Source organism: Blennius ocellaris (assembly GCF_963422515.1).
Source record: "Blennius ocellaris genome assembly, chromosome: 19".
NCBI classification, from domain to species: Eukaryota; Metazoa; Chordata; class Actinopteri; order Blenniiformes; family Blenniidae; genus Blennius; species Blennius ocellaris.
Genome location: NC_137668.1, coordinates 18,477,441 through 18,496,159, shown reverse-complemented (window position 1 = coordinate 18,496,159; position 18,719 = coordinate 18,477,441). Strand labels below are relative to the sequence as shown.

Below are 18,719 nucleotides of genomic sequence, written 5' to 3'. Positions count from 1 at the left end.
AACCATTTTGTTGTACAACTTCAACCTTAATCAATTTTTACAGAGGATTACATTGTGTTAATTTGTATCCACAACAAATATTCACTATTAAATTTCTTCTACATGATGGGGTTTAACAAATTGCCACGCTCACAAGATATTGCTTTTTAAAGCTTTAGAACTCAAAGTGAATGACAGTTTTAAATGCAAATTATATAAAGTGGAAATAAAACAATAATGTGATTCTTGATACATGTAACATTAGACACTTCCCATAAGAAGTGACTTATTATTTCAATAGCAGTCCAGTGGCGCAGTTTTTAGAAATCTGGAATAGATTGAACAATTGAAATAAATGCGTTTTAGTTTGCTAAATGACACTAAACTGTAATGTGTTGCAGGGTTGTCTGGATCTTTGTTTTGGCCCTGTTGGCCGGTCAGTGCCCTGCTTTTCATCCAAAGTCAGCTGAATTATTATTGAGCTGTCAAGTGGGTATAAAAGATGGATGGGCTGAGGGATGGATGGATTTTCACACACAATCACAATATTTACAATTACTTTCTGCCATTGGATGGTAGATTAATGATTAATCAGCTCATTACTTTACCTCCACCTGGCTCGGTTCACCTCGGTGAAACATCAGTTTTTATTCCAGTGGACTTGAAGCAGGCGTTTCCTGACAGCTTAAGGCAGAGAGGGCTGAGGCTGCCAGGTCAATGCAATACCTGACATATTCGGCTTGAAAGCTCGAACACAACTACGGCTGGCTGTACTGTATGAAACTTGTACTGGATATGAAAGAAAGAAGAGGAATTCTTCAACATTTCTTGATGTCTCGGGGTCTCTGATGCCAATTATGTGCAGTTGGACTGCTGTGAACTAATTAAAGACTCGGTCCTGATGCCTCCGTAGGAAAACCTCCAGGTTAATAAGCAGTAACTGTAATTACCTCCCAGGTCAGCATGGTGGTCAGTCCAAATATATCCTATCAAGCTGACATTGTTCATGCTGCTTGGCATGAAAAAACTGTATGTTTTAGCATGTCTAAGTAGGTAGTGTACCGGAATATAGTCCCGTTTCTCAGGAGAGTATCCACTGGGAGGAGGAGGCTGGACTTCGCCAAAGATTATTTTCACCCCAGTTTCACTTGTTTAGGGTCGTGGCAGGGAGCAGACACATACAATATTTAAGCAAAGTGTGTAGCTGCAAGGGACAAAATGGTAGCACCTTCCAAACAATCTGCATATCTATATGGCGTTTACCCAAGTCTCTTATTTAGAGTGACTTCAAAACACAGAGGAGGTTTTTTATTTCCTCAAGGGCACTTTGCTGATTTGTGCATTGTTTTGGGGTTTTATGCTTGTATCCTTCCAGCTATGAAGAGGATTTTCTGGTGTCTCACTTCCTGTGAGTATAAAGCCAAGGGTTATGAAATCAAAAACAATATTAAAAAAGCAGATGATGCTACTTTAGAGGGGCTTTTTTCTATTCATTTTCATGGGAACAATATTTGTACTTCTTTCTAACCTCGGCTAAAGATCAGGAAGCTAAAAGCTCAGTAGAAGGTGACATTTTATAGTATTATTTTCTACCTGATATGAGGAATACAAGTTGGTGTCTGGCTGCAAAAAGTTGGTGGACAGTTCTCTCCGCCTTTTTGCTGTTTTAACGTTCAAGGGCTGATTTTGACCAACTGGCTTGTCTCCCAGAAGCCACTCAGACGATGCACCGAAAGACCTTGCAACACCCTTGGCAATGCACAGATAACCATGTGAAGAGTTCTACATCAACGACTGTCAGGTCACAAAACTGCACACCTGATTTTCGTCTTTTTTAAACGTTGAAAATAAACCACTAGAAATCAGAGCTCAGTTCGCATTCAGTTTTCGAGTTTGTTTTCCCTTTTTTTATTGCTTTGTTTTCAAGGATTTACTCCTGCCTTGCAACAAGAATTTAATTTCTGTAATCTCGTCAGCAAGGTTGCCTGTCTTGCCTTTAGAAAATTGGCTCCCAGACCTCAACTTGACTTTAGTGAACATGTCCCACAGTACTGCGGCTTTATGCAGCACTCTGTTTTCTAAATGTTAAGTTTCGCAGTGTAAAATTCAGAGAACAGCCAAACAAAATTGTACTTTTGTGCTTGTACGTGACTCTGCTCTGCTTTGTTCCAATACAACACTCACAAACTGCTGTCCTATTTGGGGATTGAAGTTTTACTTTTAACTTGGCGCAGATTTTAGTTGTTAGATGAGGTTACACAGTCATGTGGGAAATGCTTGTGTTCAATGAATTCCTACGATACTACTCATGCGGTTTGATAATATTCAAGAGGGAAACACTCACAAAACTTCCCTCGAGTTAGTCTTTGTAATTATTTATCGTACAATATTATGTAACTGGAAACAGAGGGTTAGAGGACTATATATTAATGTAACAGGGGGAAAAGAACCATAATTCATTCATAGCTACTTTTTGTAAGTAATAAACATTGATAACATATCCACTTGAATGATTGATTCATAGGTGTGATTTCACCTGAGAAATGCCCTACATAAGAATGTTGAATATATTAACTATGTTATAAAAAACGTTAGGTTTTTTTCATGGATTTATAAATGGATCTATGTTTTTAGTCTTGCATACTTTTGAATTGTAAATTTTGCCAAATCCTGCAATTACACAAGTCATGAAGTTTCCAGTTTTTACAAATGTAGAATCTTAAAGAAAGTGTCTTTTGAAACTTGAATTTATCAATTCAGTATATCTTGATTTAATCAACCTGACAACCTGATGCGGCCAATTTATGAATTTTTACAGGTTAACGGGCTTCATGCCACCAGCTTGCACATACATGCTGTTTTGAGTGCCTCTGCTTCTCCAAAATTTGCCATAAAAGTGACATTTCTGTTCTTCGTGACCTCGTGCTGTTTTCCGTGGTCCAGAACTCCAGCAGCTGGAGGCAGTGAGTGATGCATTCAGGTGCATCACGTAAAGCCGCCCTGCTGGACACTGTAGCTGAGGAATCTTCCTCCTCAGAATCACGATCAGAAAAGAAAAAAAAAAAAGGATAAAATACTTTATCAACAGAGATAAGACCCTGTGACTGTGTGAATTTCCAGCACTATGAAAGACAGATTTGCAGGAATTGATGAAGATATGAGCAATCCCCAGTGAAATTCCTGCCCTGTTACAACGTGAGCATCTGCGGACTATAGTCAAGTGCTGCATTTTGCGCGTGCGGCTTATATCCAGATGCGCTCAATAGTCTGGAAAATGCGGTAAATGAGGAGTTATATTTGGTTACCTGTTTTCGATTTTACATGGAAGCTGTCACACTAAAACAATGACCTTTTGAATTTCAGTACGACTACTAATAATAATACTACTACACATTGCTTTGGTAGCATATAATACTAACAGACAAACTTAAGTCACAATTTTCTCAAATACAACTCAATAACATTTGATATTCTATTACATCATCAAAATCAGGCAAAAAAAAACCTTTCAATTCAGTTTAACCACTGAGATATCTCTATTCATTAAAGCTTTCTTTTCAAACAGAATGTGATATTTGAATGGACACTCTGGTAAATAAATGTTACCAAAAACAACGAATGTAGATGCTACAAAATGCAGACCAAAACATTTAAAATGTTATTTAACGTTGGAAGGGTATGCTGTAGAAACTTGATTTTATAGTGAGCAAAGTATGTTACCATATAATAGAACTAAAATTACAATTTCAACAAAGTATTATTTTTTTTAAATACTGTTTGATTGTAGAACATCTGTATTTGTTACTTCCTCTCCTTAAAACTGTGTATTTCTGTGTGTGTGTTTACAGACATAAACATGGCCGGTGAGCCCAAGCCTTACAGGCCCAAAGCCGGCTCAAAGCGGCCGCTCTCTGCTGTCTACAGGTAATTTTCATCCTCCCAGCCAACATCCAGACACTTTCAAATGTGGGGCTGCAGCTCCTGTCATCAATATTAACCATCGTTCACATCCCGCTGCTACCGCTGATGTAAATTTGCAGCAGTATTTAGAATTTGGATATTTCTCAGATTTAATAATGATTTTTTTTAGGGGGGGGGGGGGGGGGGGGGCATTTCTAATTGAGTGTTTATTGCTTTTCTACATTTCCCTGGTTTGACTGGAGTTTATTGAGCTCCATCTTGTAGAGCTCAGAGGAGACGCTGTTGTATAAGCTTCATTAAGCATGACCCTGATTTCTTGCCCCATACGTGTCTCCTGATCGCAAACACATCAAAGCAGCGCTTGTTTACTCCAGTCTGGCGTGACGAACAGGTTTTTTCTTTTCACGCGGACACTTTTCTGAGGACTCTTGATAGTTTGCCTCTTAGCAAAGTTCCATTCAATTTGCCCCTTTTCGAATTGTTTGTTTCATTATACTTCTTAATTCATTAACTTGTGCTTTGAGTTATACATCCTCATTTGCATTTTACAGCAGCAGTCGAAAACAGCCACAGTGTATTATGGTAATTATGGAAGAGGAACATGAGAGGCAAAAACCAACACTACACTATTCTAAAATGAAATAATAATACATTAATCCCGATTAAAACTCCCATGAGATTGGCAATGTTTGAAAACGGCTTCTTCTTTCCACCGCTTCTCTTTCTTTTACTTCCCTTGCTGAATTGTAATTTGCTCTCCATTCTGAGCGTGTGGCATTGATTTTCCTCTCTAGGGTCTCACGGTATTTTTTTACCCCCGTTCTCTGACTGTATTTGCCCTCTAAAAGTTTTTTTCTTGATTCAGTTGATCGTTAGTCTTTGCATGCTGGTGTGATTCAGGCTTTCTGCTCAACCTGCGATGAGCTTTAGGCGTAAACTGGAGCGTGTCGGTTCGAGTCAAAACAGCTCCAGTTTGATCTGCTTTGCTTTTGACAGATCGGAAATGGTTTGTCTTAATACAATCTATCTCTCCTTTATCTCGCTCTCGCTCTCTGTGCCTCCCCCCTCTTCCTCCCACTCTATCTCTTTTTCAGCGGTTATGAATTTGATTATGAATACTACAGGGATGATTTCTACAGCAGGTATGTATCATTCAAATGTGTTTATATGAATTTGGCGATTTAATCGTGAAGAATAATGTAGAACTCGAAAATAAACATTCCGTTCCTCTGGGTCTTGAATGGTGGCTTTTCTATATTGAGTCTGCGTGTTCTTATGTGGGTGCATTAATTATTTTCCCTAATATGCCCATAGTTATGAATGTTAGTGTGCCCAGAGACAATAAACTGGATTAACATGTATTGATATAAAATACCTCATTTCACATAGCATCACACCGGTGGTAGCAACAAATAGAGGAATAATACCTTGAAGATACTACATAATCAGACCTCAGACTTTTCAACGCTTACTTAATTATGAAGCTAAATCTAAAATGTTTAAATTTATAGCTTGTTAAAGCATTCACAAGGTCGTTTTTAGGAGTTAAGCATACCGAATTGAATTACTGTCTTGAAATTTGGAGTAGTGGCATAGAACTCATGAAAATTAGTTTTCTTTTTACTTTGCCAATCTCAGTAATCATTTGATGTTATCTCTTCACATAATGTTATTAGTTTTTACTGAGGCAGATAAAACTTTTCCACCTTTGCATGTCTTATAGCGCTTTAAAAAGGTTAAGGGATAATGGCCGTCCTCCATTGTCTTTAAAATGCAGTGCACGGTTCCTACTACAGCCAGAGTTACTTTGTTTAAAAGGTAATGGCTCAGCTATAAATTGGCTATATGCATTCAGAGTAGAGGATTAGCTAACAGTCATGAAGAACAGATTCTGATTGACTTGTCCTCATTGAAAGTGTCACTTGTCAGATTTAATTCAGCAACCTTCCCGCCGAGGTGCCTTAAAACCGTCATCTTGTCAAAACGGGTGATCAGATGAAGCATGTAACTCCAACATGCTGATGAAGGAACACTTGTTTTGTCTCTCATTTACCGCCAGTGATCAGAGTGCTTATCTGCCGGGACATTTTCTATTTTCTAAATGTCAAACTCGGTAAGAGCCGTGACAAGTCGAGTGTCACGGACAACAGTGGAAGCTGACACCTTCATCTGACATTTAGCGCCCGCTGCTTTTCATCCTCTCCAGTTTTAAGGGATATGTGAAGGGATTATTTTCCATGAAAGTTCTGCTCTGGAAAGTTTCACAGAAAGAGGGTTATTTGTAAGCCTGAACTGTATCATCAACCTTTTTTTGTTTATTTTGAAGAATTGAAAAGAAATCCATACCAAATCTATCTTGAAATGCAATACTGGGAATGGAGAGGAGGCTTCGGAAAGTGGTGATGAGATGGAGTGAAAAAAGCCTTTAGTTTGAGTTGATGGGCGTTTTCTGAATGCTATAGGACCTCTTATAAAAGACAGAGACTTATAGAAGGAGTGCAAGAAGTGAAGTGTAATTTGAAAGCTTTTTTTTTTCCCTGCTTTCTTGAGGCTTTTTGACTACCATGGCAGAGTGGCTCCCCCTCCCAGAGCTGTGATCCCGCTGAAACGCTCGAGGGTGCTCGCTCCTTCCTCCCGCCGGGGAAAGACCTCCTTCCCCATCAAAACATCCTCCTCTTCCTCCTCTTCATCCTCCAGACCTCCAACATCCTCGTCCTCAGGGGTCAAGCGTAAGTACAAGAAGATGTCTGGTATTTACTTTAGACCAGGGGTGTCCAAACTTATTTCACCCAGGGCCACATATGGAAAAATACACAAACAGCCGGGCCACTCACTCAAGGTGAGGTATATCTTGTTATTACAATACAATTTGAAACCATGGCTCAAGTAGAAAAAAAACCATGGGCATACAACACTATAAAAAGCTATTTAAATCAACCCAGCAGTCACACTGCAATGTAGAGCAAATCACAAACACAAATGTAATCCGAGCTTTCTGAGCATTCAACAAACGGCGCTATTCCCATCGCCCAGCTTCCATCTGGATCTCATTCGGCCTCCCTGATTAGCTGGTGATGCATTATAGCATCCTAAATGTAATTAATGTGAGATTGGGGGCATCTCGGCAGAGCTGTGGTCAGCTGTGTTTTTCTAAACGCTCGTCCCCGTCCGTAGCCTGTGTAATTGGTTACAGTGTTTGTTTCATTGTTGCCTGTCTAGGCCAGTGTTATCAGCACAAGCAGCTTGGTACGGTCTGTCAGGAGGACCCTGCTGCAGTTGGTATTACAGAGAAGAGAGGGGGGGAAAAAAATCCCCAATCTTCCATCCTGTTTTTGGACAGACTCGATGAATTCTCTTCTCTGTCTAAGCAGTGCTAGTATGTGTTTGGGAGACTAATTCTTCCCTGGCATGACTGTGAAATCCCTGTTTGTATTGACTTTGGCCCCCGAAGATTGGATAGCAAAATAAGGTTAGTTTGTCTGAATAACAGAGCACATAAGTGTGGGGCAGTTTGAGCCGTGATAATTCAAAGTGGGGGGAAGGCAAACAAGCCGGAGGATGCATGGATCATGAGGATGGAACACGTATGTGTTTTTCACTTGAAGCCTTTTGACACAGCTGGCAGCTCATCAGATTTAACGAAGTCTGTCAGAGAGAGACTGTCAGTGTCAGATAAAAAGTTTTGTTTTGTGGAGCCTCTTATTTGGGGGTGGGGGGGGGAGTCTTTGAATAATTTGCAGATCCTGAAAATAACTTGTTTTTTGTATTTCTTTCACAATTTTTTGTTTTATTCCTCACACAACTGATGGATTATCAGTATCTGCTGATAAACACTAAAATAATTAAACATTGGTTGGCCTCTCATTATATTATATTATTATAGTATTATTTGTAGAATGTCTGATTGAAATATTTTTCCCTTGGACTTGAAAATGGAAAAAAAGGTATTTGTTTGCACATCATCAACATGAATGTACAATAGCCTGAGCTCAGTTTGGAGTTTACATTTATATTTTTAACCATCGTATAACAACATGGGCTCCTATTCTTGCAAAACCTGCTTTCATTAAGTTTATACATGTGCCTGTGAATCACCTGCAGCCCACTTATTTAGTTTTATTCATTTAAATATTGTGACTATTTAATGTGTTCAACCTCAAATTTTGACTTTGTGACCGACAGATCTGATCAGATCTGTTTTCCCATCAAATGAGATAGTTCCTGTCATGCTCAGATAATTCAGAACGTTCTTCACATTGTCATGCAGTTACATGTCATCCTCATGCAAACACGATCTGAACACACCTGTTTGCATGGGATGTCACTCATTGCTTTATTCTTAGTAATTCACTTGCAAAGAACATATTAATTGAAAGTGCATCTTAGTAAATCATGCACTCTGAGTGCAAGTCCCTCCTGGTACAATATGGTTAAATCACTACATTGAGTGTGTGGAACCTGGGTTTATTCCCTGGTCACAGCAAGGATGTGCATTTGGTGGAAATATCCAGCCAAGGCGATGGTACAAGTTGCAATGATTTGCTGTTAAAGTTACGGTTGCATGCCTTTATATAATGACCCGTCCAACTTTTTAAAGTAAATTGCTTTAGCGGATCACATTCCATCCTTTTATTATACAGCGTGAAATCACACCATGTTTAAATGTGTTTGCAGAAACATATACCATAAACACAAGGAGAAAAATATATCTATATTTAAAATATGAATACCTAATGTATGTCTTTTTTTTTAAGTAGCAAAAAAAATATCCCCTGCAGTGTTTGCTGACCGACATCAAGTTCATCAGCCCTTAAAACTCTTTGTCTTTGCTTAATCTTTATAAACCTGTGATTGAAGACATCCTAACTATCCCTAAGATGAAGTATCTCTGCCGCATAATGTGGTCCTAAAATTAGATCCATTAGTCATTCCCAAAATCTGCCCAAATGCTTATTAAATTACAATAGCATGGTTTCTTTTCCTCACTCTTTTCCTTTCACCAGAGCCATCTAAAGATGCCGTTGTTGATGAAAAGATGCTGGATTAGGGTACGTGTGTTTTCTCTCTGCAGCTTATGCAGCTGATAACACAAAGGGAAAAAGGCCTGGAGGCCCTTGATAAATTAGAAACTGTTCCACACTTTCTTATCATCAAAGGACGACTAGTAAGCTGCCCAGAGCGAGCTCAGATAGTGTGTGTGTGTGTGTGTGTGTGTGTGTGTGTGTGTGTGTGTGTGTGTGTGTGTGTGTGTGTGTGTGTGTGTGTGTGTGTGTGTGTGTGTGTGTGTGTGTGTGTGTGTGTGTGTGTGTGTGTGTGTGTGTGTGTGTGTGTGTGTGTGTGTGTGTGTGTGTGTGTGTGTGTGTGTGTGTGTGTGTTACGGCTGTTGGTTTTTCCAAATGGAAGCAGGTGATGCTGAGAAAGAGATAGACTCTACAGTGTGTTTCCCATCGAGATATGATTGCATATTCCGCACCTTTTTTCCCCCCGCCTGAAAAGGTCGGTTTTCAGCTCATCTGTAGATATATAGTTGATGACTGTGTTACAAAACAACATGAGAGTAGGCTGGGTGTTTAGTTTTTTTCTTTCTCACATTATGTATGTATTGCCTTCAGAATGGCATTATACGCAGCATTTTCTCCCATTTCCATGGCCACATTAATCATCCTGCTGAGTTTTAAAGAAGTCCCACATTGACAAACATCATACAATGTGCGTTAGATCCTCCTGGGGCAGCTGCTGAGTTGTTTTTCACTGTAAATTCAAGTGAAAGATTAAAATGTCCTTTTGGGGGAATCTTGTCTTCTGCAAGGTAATATGTCAAGGGATCTTTTTTTTTTAATCACACAGTGCTATCTTCCTTAAATGCCAATGTTTTATTCATTAGTTTTGATCATTAAAAAAAAAAAAGAAACATTGGAGGAGCTCGGCATTGTAACGTGGTGTGGGTGTAAATATACATGAAAGGAAACTAACTTAAAGAGCCACAACGCAGACATGATACCAGACAAGTAATGTTTTGATTTTGTGCCTGTCGTATGCTTCTGATTTTCCAGCTGCAGATTTACAAGAACTCGTGGGTTTGTTTACTGCACACTCATCCATCCTCTTTCCAGCCCTGACAGAATCTGATAGGTGTCAAAGAGAATTTTATGTTTTCTTCTTCAATTCTGGTATCTGTTTTTCTCCCCCCCACCCCCAACACGACTTACTCTCAAAAGATGACACATTTCAGCTGCCGAGGGTTAAGGAATAAGATTATCTCATTACTTTATGGTCTAAATTCTTTAATCTGCTCTGTTCAAGCTGTTAAAGAGTACACCCTCGCTTCGGCAGCCGTGAGACGGACCCAAACTGAATTAATGGTGACGTCCTTCTGACAAATGTTTTTTTTTGTTTTTGCATAGAGCATATCAAGGTTAGGACTCAAACTTTGACATGGTCCAGTTCCACTACATTTACCCAGACGTCAGATATGCATTGTAGAGTGAACGGCGAAAGCCCAAAGCTAAACAGAAACGGGAGAGCAATTATTCATGAGGCAGTAAACAGACGCTGTGGGTGGGAAAATTGTGCCCCCTTGTTTTTCATGTTAGTGAGGTACTGATCAGGCAAGTGCATGAAAATGGAAAAATAGCACTGAAACTTTGATAAAAAATCATGCTGCTTGTTGATTTTGTTTTGCCACATTTTTTAATGTTTTTTTTGTTTAAGCTTTACTAGACAACGGCGAAATAGCCTGGAAAAAAATATTTACATTTTACCGGCATGTGAAATACGTGAATTTAGACTCTCTTCGATTTATAAGGTAGAGGTATTGTAGATACTTGACAGGAGTTCCTAACTATTAGCCTTTGACAACCTAAAGAGACACAGAGATCACAAGGGATTCTGCTCTGAAGTTGTCGAACTCAAAAGACATTTACTGCACTCAAACGCGATATGCAGGTTTGTTTTTTTTCTTTTATGCACGATATGCTTAAGTTGGTTAAATGTGACATCTGGATTTCATTTGAATTCTTTCTTACAACTCTGTTTAGTTTGTATATGACCTCTCTCCTTTGCCCTCATGGTTCATTTGAAGGTTTTTCATTTTAAAAGACTTGATTCACATTTTTCAACCAGCTTTAAAGTTTTTGTCTTTATTTTAAATTGTATTTTTCGACTTTGACAGACTGAGCATTTGGATGAATACATTCCTGTACTTCTTTAGTATTCAGTATAAAGAGATGTGGGAATTGGTTTGAGATGTTTGCATTTTAGTGATCTTCTTGTCGAATGTACAAGTAATTGACTTGCAAAGAAAAGCTTTGAGCTCTGTCTTTGAGTTTCATTTACTGCTAAGTCTCATATAGTAATATTTTGCAGTGTTACAACACCACCTTTCAAATAAAATATCCTAAACTCAAAAAGAAATTGGGAATCATTAAAAAAAAAAAAAAAAAAAATTTTTATTAAGTAAAAACAACCCAGACTTATCAGTTGTAATCCTAAATCTGTGTTTCTTTCAACAAGTGTATTTCAATACTGAATGTTTCAGCTTAATCCTGCCTGAGCTACTTTGGTTTATCTGGTAGCAGCACAGATAAATGATAAATAATGCATCCCATTTCCTGTGTCTGATAAAAATCTGCCAGTTGAATGCTTTTAATGTCAAAGTCACAACAGCGGGAAATGATGGATGCTCAATAACTGCAACCAAACTTAAAATGTATACCCAACCAAACAGATCCTGTCACTAGCTTGTAAGCATGGAAAGCCCACAGTTTGTCTAGATACTGGCACTAGTGAGTAAAACGTGAGCACTGCGCAGCATGGTGGGTGGTAAGCCGCGTGTTAATCTTCAAATTGAAAGCAGCAGGTCCTCAGTTTTATCTGGGTAAGGTTTCAGTTAACCAAACTGTGATCCTCATCCCTGAGGAAAGTCTAAGTCAGACTGATGGCATGAGATCCCAAACATCCAGCCTACCAGTATTAATTGAGAGCGTCTGTGAAATAACCAATCAGCCCAGGCTTCACCACAATTGAGGATATCTTCGTCTGTGTTTCTGTGCTCCAGCAGTGAAGACGGACCAGCTTCAGACGATCAAGCGAGAGCTCACTCAGATCAAGCTGAAGATTGACTCTTTGCTGGGCCGCCTGGAGAAGATTGAGAAGCAGCAGAGAGCCGAATCAGGTGAGAAGCAGACGGGAGAATCTGCCCCAGATGGCAACGGAAGGGAAAAGGACACCAACCACTAAGGGAGGGAAATTAGGAGCACACCCCGGCCATACGTCTTAGTGACACCATCTAAGATAAGAGCGGCAGAGCTCTTCGTCATAACGGCAGACAGATGTCAACGCCACGCTGACTCAGTGTATGTGAGAGGTCTTTATAGATGTCCTCCACCACTGTGTGTGCCGCATCCTGCGAAGGTCATTCAGACTTCATGAAAAAAAACATCTGTCGTAAACATTTCTCCTCCTGCGGTGATGTTTTTATTCAAACCTCAGGGCTTGTTCCATTTTAACCTTGGAGCATCTTTACCTCCATGACAGTTGTTTACCAAATAACTCGCAGCAACTCACGGTTTTCCAGGGGAAATGCTGTGATGTTTTGTTTAGAGTGAAAGTGAAAAGTAACTTGGATATTAGAAGCACTTGTGGTGGCCATTTCCAACAACAACAAAAAATCCATAGGTTTTAAAGTTTTCCTTAAATCTTTATTACATAACTAGTTTTGGTCCCTCACATCTGACATTGTTTCCCGTAAGGCTTTAGGAACATCAGGTAATGAATGGAAAAATGTCAGAATGGTATTTGGTACTGGGCTCCAGTGAAAAGTGTGTGATAAATGAGCGAGACCTTTTTGAGGCAGAAAACTGGGTTGATTATAGTTAATAAATTTCCTCACTGAGGCTGCTGCCAGAGATTCAGCAAAGATTGATGATTTCTCTTTCGTTCTCGGGAATGCAGTTATGGAGCAAAATTCTCATTAATATTACATATCGAAACAAATGGCTTCAACTGTATAACTGTAAAATGGACAATTTTTCTACCTGAACTCAAATGATTTTGTTGTTAATTGTAGAGTTCTATCCAGATCTGCTTTCCACGATCCATTTCAAAACATAGCTGTTCATTTCATCTACAATCATCTTCATTTGTTGTTGTTTTTTATGGCTATTTAAATTCCTCAAATACTACCGCAGCTTAAACTTAACTTAAAGTAGGTCTAGATCTAATTAAAGTGATTAACTTAACAACCCTCTGTCCACCACAATGACCATTTAATTGGGGCTTCTGCTTGTGGTTAACTCAAACAAAAGTTTCGACTCCTGAAATACAAAATTTCTCCAGCTAAATTCTGCTCACAAAATTACTGATGTACAACGAGTGTGTGCACCTGTCACCTGCTTAGTTGTTCTGTCGACCGATGGGTGTGCTGTTTTTATTTTTGTGCACAAGACAGAAATACAGGCATACAACTGCAGGCTGTGATCAAACTCTTGACTTCTTCGTACGTGCGCTCCTTTTCTCCTGCCAGAGGCTCAAAGAAAGTACGAGGACAACTGCGACTCCTTGCATGAGGAGTCGGTGTCAGAGGCAGCGGACAACTCTGGGGAGGAGGCGGGCGAGGGGGCGCTGGACGTGGAGGCGGGAGAGATGACCGACGGTGGCGAGGACGACTACGACGAGGAGAGTAGCCACCATCTGGTACGAGAAACGGTTGACAGGGCTGACAGGGAGGGAGAGAGCAAGACACTTTGGGAGATCTCAAGTGGGCCGACTGTCTTTGCTTTCTGAAAGTTAATTTTCTGGAATTATTCATGGCCGCAGATCTGAGAGAGCAGGGCCTCACATGAGTGAATGGTGAGGGCGCCTGGACTGACAGTTTCTCCCTGTTGACCTCAGCTCAAACCGTGGAAGCATGGCTCTGCCCACACACAGGCACACAAACACACACACACACACACACACACACACCGGCTATTACTGGCTATAATTAAAGCAGTGAGCTCAAGTCACATAGGAGAGTGTTAAAGAACAGGCTTGACACAGACTGGTCACGATCTAACCGCAAAGTGGTGCAGGTAGAACGGCGCAGAGGAGGTTTTCTCTCACAAGGTCACAGAAAAAGGGAGCCAGCAAAAGCTGATCAGCCAGGAGAATTCGGTCTTAACGACTATTTAAACACTTGTTCCATTTAGGAAATTAAAAAATTATCAGAATGATCTTTATTATCACAAAGAAAAAAAATGAAAATTGTTTTAATAAAGCCAATGTAAAACTGATAGAAAACCCACACAGCATGACATTTCCAACCTATAAGAGGATTTTTCCATAAATATCTTTATGTTGGCCTCAAGTTACAAAAGCCTCAGCAAGAAAAACTGAAATGGCAAAGCACAAAGTACAAACAATGACAAATACAGAACAATGCAAGATTGTCTAGGGAGAATTACTATTTCCATAAAATAGAAGATGACCGATTCATCTTTAAAAACTCTTCAAATCCAACTCAGACTTCCTCTGTAGGATAATAGTGGATCAGCTGGTTGAGCACGTCATTGCTTATACCAAAGGATGGTGGTTCAATTCTCTATCCCAAATCACTCACCATGCGCTATGGAGGTTAGTTCCTTTCATAGATACTAATAAATAAAGGATGTCTAAAATATTACTATTACAAAAAAGAGGCAGATGAATGGTTAGAGTCATAGCTTTTCGAAGTTATCTGTAATAACAATATTTATTTGATATGAAAGATTACATTATGCCTCACAAATAATGGTCAAACAGCAACATGTAAAGTTGTTTCTTCAGTTTTCATTTCAATAAAGAAATAGGCTTTATTAGTCTTTCTCGTGACATGTTTACTCCACAAGGCTTGTTTGTTATATTCAATCTGCCATTGTTTTCCAGGTATCCCACACCTATTTATCGCACCAGTGATATTAATGGGAAATAAAGAGCAACAACTATAACAGCCTGCTGTCTAAAGAAGACACTGTTGATGCATGGGGGTTTTACAGTGTCCTTTTTTCATATGTTGATTTTTTACTTCAATAGATGAATAGCAGTGGTGTATCTCAGCTAAATCCTATTAGTGTCTCCTTTGCACTGGTTTGTTTATATGTCCTATTAATCTGAAATAATATTTCAGCTTAATTATGTGTGCTGGGACTGTTGAAACACCTTCATATTATACAGCAATTCAAACGTACTAATGTTTCTTTTTTGAAATATAAAGAGCCTGCAGAGCAATTGTCTGGGTTTTTGTGCTCAAGCAATTGTCCTCGGTTTGATCTGGATTCAGCCGTGCAATGTGGCCATGGTTCGGATCAGGCTTTCTTCATTATGCTGGATTAATCCTCGATTAGCATGGCCATCCTATCCTTGATGAAAGCTTTGTGTCTTCACGAATGGAAGAACTAATTTGTCAGAGGCATGGCAGAAGAGATTTATTTGCTTCCTGAAAGTCACATTGATCAGAATTTGTGATAATGTACCATAAAGCCTGTTCGGCAGGTCGGCACGGCTGCTCTTGTTGGGCGTACATCAGCACTGACCTTTGGAAAAGATTAAATATCTGTGTGCTATGATGGGTATGATGCTAACTCGACACTCTTCTTTTCAGATAGAAAACCACGTATCGGATATTGACAACTGAGATCAGGTAAGAGGTTCAGATTTATGTTTTAATTTGAGTGTTCCTCACAGCCGCTGAGAGGTTGTTCGACAAGACTGCAAAAAACACACACACACATTCTGGGGGCTCTCACAAGTCTGTCCTCATTAAAGATCATATATCCAGCACACTCATTAAAAAGCCTCGTCACTGAACTGTGTCCTGAGCATCTCTAAACTTTGTTAATCATCTCCGAAGTCATAAGCTCCATGACATTTGGAGGACTGGCTTCACTGAAGGGCAGCTAATACAAGATCCAACAGAGGGAGCAATAATGGCATTCCAATGGGTCAGAACTGCCCGTAAACAACATTCATCTAATTGAATTGTGTGGCGGGGGGTACAAGTAGCAAGGCCTAAGGTAAAGAGTTTCCTGCCTCTCGCCTCTCGGGGTGTGGGTAATGATGCGGCCACATCATCAGCTGGCTCGCTCTGTATGGCGGGGGGGCGCTCGGCAGTGTTTATGAGTTGCGGACCGTTGATGTAACATTGATTTAAGCTCCGTCGTCTTGTGCTACTCGATAAGTAAAGCAAATCTCTGTTCATTGGAGACTGCACAGCACTGCTGTTTTTGAATAGATTTAGATTTACTTTTTGGGAAACTATATTAGATCTAAAACTAAAATCATTTTGTTCTCTCCTTGTATTTAAGGTAATCACAATTATAGTGTCACTCCCTTAATAGTAGTTGTCTATATGTATTTCATATATATTTATATCAAGTGCCACATGACTCATTTTCACATATTTTCAAGGATAGATTTGGCTTGAAACTTCAAAATTCAGTTTCAACTGTTTTTGATTAAAACCATATGAGGTTGTTGTCATCTTCTGATTGTGCGTACAGTCACAGGTTGTAGGTAAAGGTGCTGATCATGTGATCACGCCGCGGCAGCATTAATAGATTACAACCTGAGGAAACTTACAACAAATTATAAAAGGATACATGCAACAATTACCAGCGATTACTTATTTGTGCAGATCGGAATGCATTTCATCAGTCATAAATCCTAAAAATGCCACGATTATTTAATTGCCTTCACATTTTGCTTCCGGTATTGCAACTCTCATGCATGTTTTGTTTTACAGCAAATACAAATTTCTGGTTGAAGGATAGATTTTATAATGTTATCCATCATTTTAAGATATAATGAAAACAAATGTCTTTGCACTTTAATTTTTCATCAAGATATTCATTAATGAATGTGTGTTGTTTGATTAAAAAAAAAAATCTAGTTTTACCCTTCCCCTATGTCATTGCATCATGATTTCCAACAGCAAATTCGAACACTATTTTAATCATTCCCATGAAATACCACTGCAGTGTCAGTCTATGTGCATTGGGTTACACATTAAAAAAAAACATTTGCTATTGCATATTTGTGGAACAGTGTAAAGCTGTCCAAGTGTTGGCGTAATGTCAACACTCTCAATAATGTCATGTAAGCGATAGCAGCTTGTATAGTTTATCTGCTGTTGCTGCTTCTTGTTTGAGTCCTGGTGAGATTGACTCCATGAATCTGTAACACGCAGTGATATTTTTTGATAAAAGTTAACATTTCTGAAGCGTTTATGCAAGAAGTGATGTTCATAAATAACACTTGGGCTCCGACACAGTTTTTTTTTTTTTTTTTTTTCCCCAGCTGCAAGTGTCCCAGTTCTTTCGATTCCTTAAGAAACCACATGTTACACTTGAGTTTCCCATTTCCTCTCCATATGTCTGGCTTTTTAAAATTCTATCTGTGGCCAATTCACAAAACCTCCTCACAGCACATACATTTAAAAACCTGAAAATCCCTCTCGCGGTTGCGGAGAATATATGAATATTTTGCTTGCAGGCCTACCAAGGATAGCGAATCACAGTGGGAAGACCCTCAATGAGTCATGTCCAGAAGGATTAGAGAGGCAGTCGCAGTTCGCAGCAAATATTTTCGCACTTCCCAAGTTATTTCTGAGGCCATTCAGAATGGACAAGCTTTAAATCTAATCCTCATCAGATTCACAGCATAATAACCAGCCGCCATGTTTGAACAGGACACGGCCCTATAATGTGTTTTCATAAGTTTTCTCTCTTCAGGGTGGGGAAGCAGACTCTCCTGGCCGGTGGTATTAGAATTCATCATCACCTCTGAGAGACAGAAAAGGATCTCCAAGGGATCAAGACACCCATTCAGGACTGTAAGTTGTGTTCAAGAGAAGCCAAATCACATTTAGATGCCCGACTGTGCAGCACAAACCAAATGTGATGTGCTCTCTACTGCAAATGTATCCGAGGCCCATTTTAATGCATCGGACTGAGTTTCCTTCACATGCAACTCATGCTACGTTTCAAGACGTTGTCGGTACTGCACGCTGATTTTATCCCAGAAAAAAAAATGGAAGGAAAGGGAATTTAGTGTCTTTTCATTTTCTTTTATGCACAACATTATTGAACTGTTGTTTATTTTTATGTTTGCTTGTGCTGATGTTTTGCAAAAATAGTTATAAAATGTGTATTTTTTGTTTGGTTTTTTTTCCCCCTCAAATGTTAAATAAATAAAGATCTGTTGCTGCGATACGATACTCAGAAAGTTAATGAGACATCTTGACCGTTTGGTTTGGATTTTGACTCATACATAAGCCAATGGCTGTGAGCATCACTTTATCCAGCTTTATCCATTTATCACACAAATGCCCTGCGGGGATGTTCCATCGTATAGTCCAACTCCTGCCAAGTTTCAGAAGCAGAAAGGGCTTCCTGTGGGAGAGCGCCAGCGCTGGCACAGGCATCCTGCCAGGGAGCAGCGCCCTAACGTTTCAGTGCTCTCCTCCCATGCTCAGCCTGTGCATCCCAACACGGACTGCTGCTGTTCGGGAGCCAACGCCTTTCTGCTGCTTCACACTGCAACAATTTCATGTTATGTAGACAATGTTCTCAAAGATGTCAAAAGTGACATTGATATCAGATGCCAATGTATTGTTTAAAATGATAAATACATTATTTCTATTATATTCTACATGGATTATAAACTGAACATGCTCACTTTTGAGTGTATGTAGAATAATGTAAGATGAGTTAAAGGATAAGCAAACATTAAAGCTATTAAACAAAGCGCTAAGACGATTTTACTAACCCTAACAGTGATTAGACGAAACTAAGCAGAAAATGCAG

General features: G+C 39.4%; 1 protein-coding gene across 1 annotated transcript in view; it reads left to right on the top strand.

Moving 5' to 3' along the window:
• ralyl (RALY RNA binding protein like) overlaps nt 1-15,550 on the top strand; it is a gene marked incomplete at both ends in the record, with an annotated part of 62,797 nt that extends 47,247 nt beyond the window's left edge. The window contains 6 exons of the mRNA XM_080514929.1: nt 3,828-3,903; nt 4,995-5,042; nt 6,451-6,629; nt 11,960-12,073; nt 13,424-13,593; nt 15,518-15,550. Coding sequence (XP_080371055.1) covers nt 3,828-3,903; nt 4,995-5,042; nt 6,451-6,629; nt 11,960-12,073; nt 13,424-13,593; nt 15,518-15,550 — 620 coding nt within the window. The remainder of the gene's footprint in view (nt 1-3,827; nt 3,904-4,994; nt 5,043-6,450; nt 6,630-11,959; nt 12,074-13,423; nt 13,594-15,517) is intronic.
• Between the last annotated feature and the right edge of the window lie 3,169 nt (nt 15,551-18,719).